A 4,476-nucleotide genomic window follows, 5' to 3' on the forward strand; every position below is an offset into this window, starting at 1 on the left:
TTCAGCAGCATATAGGTATATAAAATCTCCCTGGGAGATTTTTCACAGTGAAAAAAATTGATGAGAGATGGATCTGTGATTGGACATTTTAATTTGAGGGGCGGGTGTAGGAGGAGGTCCCCGTGCTAGAAATGAGAAAGAATAGCCAGAGGAGTAGAGTAGCCAAGAGAATAGTGATGAGCCAAGAAAGAAAAGAGGAAAGAAAGGTGTGGTCAGTAGTGACAGATACCCATTAAGAAGACTGAAAATTGTCCATTCAGTTTGGCCAAATAGAAGTCATTGGTGAACTTCTCATGGTTTCAGTGAAGGGAGCAGTAAGAACAGAAGCTAGCTAAAATGTGTTGATAATAAGTAGATGATGAGGAAGTGGTCAAAGAATAAACTGCTCAAAAAGAGAAAGAAAGAAGCAGGGTGGTAACTAGAGGAACCAGTGCAATTAAGGAAGGAATCCTTTTTGGTCATATGTGTATATATTGAAGAGTGAGAAAGAGCTCCGAGAGAGAGGGACCGGAGAATGTAGACATAGTCAGCCTTCCACAGGAGGAAGAGTGCTGCCTCAGCCTATGAGACCAGAGATCTGAGGGAGGTGGAGGACAGAATCTGAGATGTTTCTGGTGTGACAAACACATTGTGGGTAACAGGAGGAAGGCGAAGAAGTAGTTCAGGATAAAGCTTCTCAATTTTCTTGATAAGGTAAAGGAGAGTTTACTTGCTATTGGCGGGGCTGTGCTAGGTAAATAAGAGTTCAGAGCTAGTAAGAATTTGGAAGCAATCTTGTTTGAATGGAAATGATTAAAACTACTCTTTTTTTAAGTAACAAATCCTTAGATTTATATATATTTAAAATTTTTAGTATCATATTGCTTTGTGGTTGCCAGAATATTATATGCCAAAGAGAATAGCAAAGCATATTTTTCTCTTTTTAGATGATTAAAGGAAAAGTGAAAGCTGGAAAAGTAGACTGTCAAGCTTATGCTCAAACCTGCCAGAAAGCTGGTATCAGAGCCTATCCAACTGTTAAATTTTATCCATATGAAAGGGCAAAGGTATGTACATGCCTCCTTCTGTGTGCCTTTCCTTTAGCAGGTAACGCTTTTTTCTAGTTTCTTTCCCTTTGTCATTTTTAATTTCACTGCATGTCACTGAAACAAGCTTCTTTTCACATACACACCAAGTGATTTTAAAAGATTTTTCTGCCTCACAGTTGATATGATCTCCATTGCCTTAAAATTTTTATACTCCTGAATAGGGAACTACTAAATAGACACACCAAAATACTAATAGTAGTTTTTGTGGGTGGTATAATTCAAGGTAATTATTTTCTGTGAAGTTTCGTATTTCCTACTTTTATAGAATTAACATATATTATCTTTATAATTAGTTTTTCTAGGAAAGAAAGAGAAAATTAAGAGAATACTGTCATCATACTTTTGAAATAGCCTTAGTACCTGAGCATTTATCTTGAGGAATACTTATTAATGGTTTAGACTATAAAATAAAAGTTAGGGTTCCATGGCTCATTCATAATTTCTTTTTTGGGCCACTGACAATATGCTTTTTTTTTTTTTTTTTTAAACAAGAAAATTTGGCATTTACCAGTGGGTCTCTATGGTCACTGATACAAAAGTGTATATCTTTCAGCCAGTATAATTGCTAACTGAAAGGACTTATGACCTTTGCTGTCTTCCCAAGTAAAATAAGACATTTTTGACAATAGAACTGTGATAAAAATAAATATCTGCCAATGCATTCATGTTTTCTTGTAAAACATTGAAATGAATAATTTCAAATGTTTTAATAGATACTTTTTAAGAATATCAGATTAAGATCTTGTGTTATTTACTTGTGATTATCATACATTTTGAAATAGAGCTAAAGAAATTAGATGATGAATTTCAGAAATGTAGATTTGTCAGACGTCTAGATTTTTCAGTGGAGGATTTTGGTTTATGAGGAAGCTATCTCTGTATTAAGAACAGTCTGGGGTAAGCAGAACTCACTGATAGTAAAGGAGCTTTATACCAGAGCCTGGTAATTCCTTTGGAATCACTAGCTTCTCAATTCTCAGAACACCTGAGAATTCAGGTGACATATATAGGCATCTTATTCAGGTAGAATGATGTTAGGGAAGTATCAGTATAATAAGCAGTCACAGAATTAACCAGGCCATACAGGGAGCTGTTTGAAAACATGATGTTACCATGTGTCCAGAGGATAAGATTAGGACCCCAAATATCCCTGTCCAAACAGAAAGGCAGGGGTAGAATCCAGAAGTCCAGCAGAGAAGGCCAAAGCAGAATGGTGATTGAAGTGAGAAATTCAAACCAGGTGAGCAGCTATACACAGAAACAAAATCCTAGCAGACAGTTTGGAGTTCCCACCAGGAAAAAGGAAACAGGTGGCTCCAGATCCAAAATAAGCGGGCCTGGATGTATTGACCTGTCTTCTCCCCTGCTTTTTAGCCACCTTCCTGCTGTGGGCAGATGAGAACCAGGAAATATACATTGCTTTGCACTATTGTAGTTGGTCAAGGTTTTGTCTATGCCAATGACTTTAGAATGTTTTGAGTCCTCTGGGGACATCTTAAACAATTTAGACGTTTTGAGGCATTTGGAGTTAGCAATGCATTTTAATCAAGGTATTAATTTACATGTTTCCATACAAGTATTATTAGTATTTATTTCAGGTAAATTATTGGTTAACTGCTTTTGCAGCAGCATTTCCTTGAAGAAACTGAAGTTTTAAACACTTGGAACTTTAAGGAATATTTAATCAAGTTTCTTAGATGGAATTGTCATGTTTTGATTAGATACTTAAAAGGTTATAAGAAGAATGTTTTCAATTTTAGAGAAATACCTGGGGAGAGGAAATAGATTCCAGAGATGCAAAAGAGATTACTACCTTAATATATGAAAAATTGGAAAACCTCCAAAATCATGGAAAGAGAAATAAGGTAAGGACTAAATCTAGAGCTGACTTTGGCAAACAGTATTTGAATTTATTCTTACTATATAGTATATGTATCAATAAACAGTAAAATGAAGCTTCAAAAATTAGTAAGGTAGTTAGAAATTTCTTCTTTGGAAAATATGACAAATTTAGCCTCTGGATACTTAAATGCTTAGAAATTGGGGCAAGTAAAACCATTTAACAGAAAAATAGTGACTATAGTCATAAGTTATTAAAAATATTCAAATGTAAAAGCATTGATTTGAGCCTCATAACACTTTGGAGAGCAAGTTTTCTTTTGTTCTTGGTATAGTCGGGATGTATTAAAACCTGTATTCATCTTGCCCCCCACCCTTGAATTATTAATCTGTCAAGAAGCATTGCAGCCTCTTTCCTGCTATTCTTCAGAGGGCTATTCATGTTTTCCTTTTTTAAATCAGTATCATAGCTTTATGCTTTATAGATCCATATTAGAACTACAGACCCTGGTATAGGAAGCTTTACAACCTTCCTCAAGAATTGTGTTTTATCCAAATCTAAAAGATAGAAAAGAGATAGTTATGAAACTTTATTTTTTTTGTTTCAGTGAACAAAAGTGTTTTTCTGATATTTTGGCTATGTTCGTTTTCTCAAGATGTTATATTTTTAAAATTGTGACTTATCTCAAGTGAAACATTTGAAATCGAAAACATTAGTCATAAAGTAGAATATGCTAACTGAAATTAAGTTATAGAGCACAGCAAAATATGACTTTGAAAGTGTGGTAACTTATAATTGGTATTATCTGCCATGGGCAGGTGAGAATTGTGAGATACCCTTTTTCCATTGTTACAATAGGTGAGGTATACTTCATCTGATCTATTAAATAAGGATATTGAGTAATTATTTTTGAAAAGGTAAAACTTAGGTCAGTTTATTATTTTTAACTTCTTTTTAACATTAGATGTTGAAAGAAAGGAATTCAATCACTTACATTATTATTGTAGGATGAACTTTAATGATGTTGAAAATGAAGAAAAATTGAAAAGAAATTGACAGATGACATCAGAAGCCACCTTTTCAGAATGTTACTATGTTCTGGATGGGAATAAATGAACATTATCTTGGGACTTGTAATTGCACTGCTTGAATTCTGTACAACATTAATATAAATAAAGGGTCTGCAGACTTTTTCTGTAAAGGGCCAGATCGTAAATACTTTAGGCTTTGTAGACCATAGGTGGTTCTTTGTCACGTATTCTCTGTTTTTATTTTGTTTACAACCCTTTAAAAAATGTAAAAACCATGCTTAGCCTCAAGGCTGTACACAAATAGGCCACAAGCCACATTCAGCCCATGGGCCACAGATTGCTGACCTGACCCACAGAAAGATGTTTAGGCTGGCTGGCTCAAACATGAGCCTGCTCTATGATCTACGTACATGCTAAGTTATACAAAGTGTACTTTATCAATTCCAGTTTTGTGGCTGGCCTGAAAAGAGAACTTGGTTTTCAGTCACCTGTTCTCCTAAAAAAAAATCTCTGAAAT

General features: G+C 34.7%; 1 protein-coding gene across 1 annotated transcript in view; it reads left to right on the forward strand.

Moving 5' to 3' along the window:
* DNAJC10 (DnaJ heat shock protein family (Hsp40) member C10) overlaps positions 1-4,056 on the forward strand; it is a 54,482-nt gene extending 50,426 nt beyond the window's left edge. Inside the window, exons 22-24 of the mRNA XM_007455573.1 lie at positions 927-1,046; positions 2,849-2,953; positions 3,936-4,056. Of these exons, the coding sequence (XP_007455635.1) occupies positions 927-1,046; positions 2,849-2,953; positions 3,936-3,947 (237 nt within the window). The 3' untranslated portion in view covers positions 3,948-4,056. The remainder of the gene's footprint in view (positions 1-926; positions 1,047-2,848; positions 2,954-3,935) is intronic.
* The last annotated feature ends 420 nt before the right edge of the window (positions 4,057-4,476 follow it).

Source organism: Lipotes vexillifer, unplaced genomic scaffold (genome assembly GCF_000442215.2).
Source record: "Lipotes vexillifer unplaced genomic scaffold, Lipotes_vexillifer_v1.1 scaffold1121, whole genome shotgun sequence".
NCBI classification, from domain to species: domain Eukaryota; kingdom Metazoa; phylum Chordata; class Mammalia; order Artiodactyla; family Lipotidae; genus Lipotes; species Lipotes vexillifer.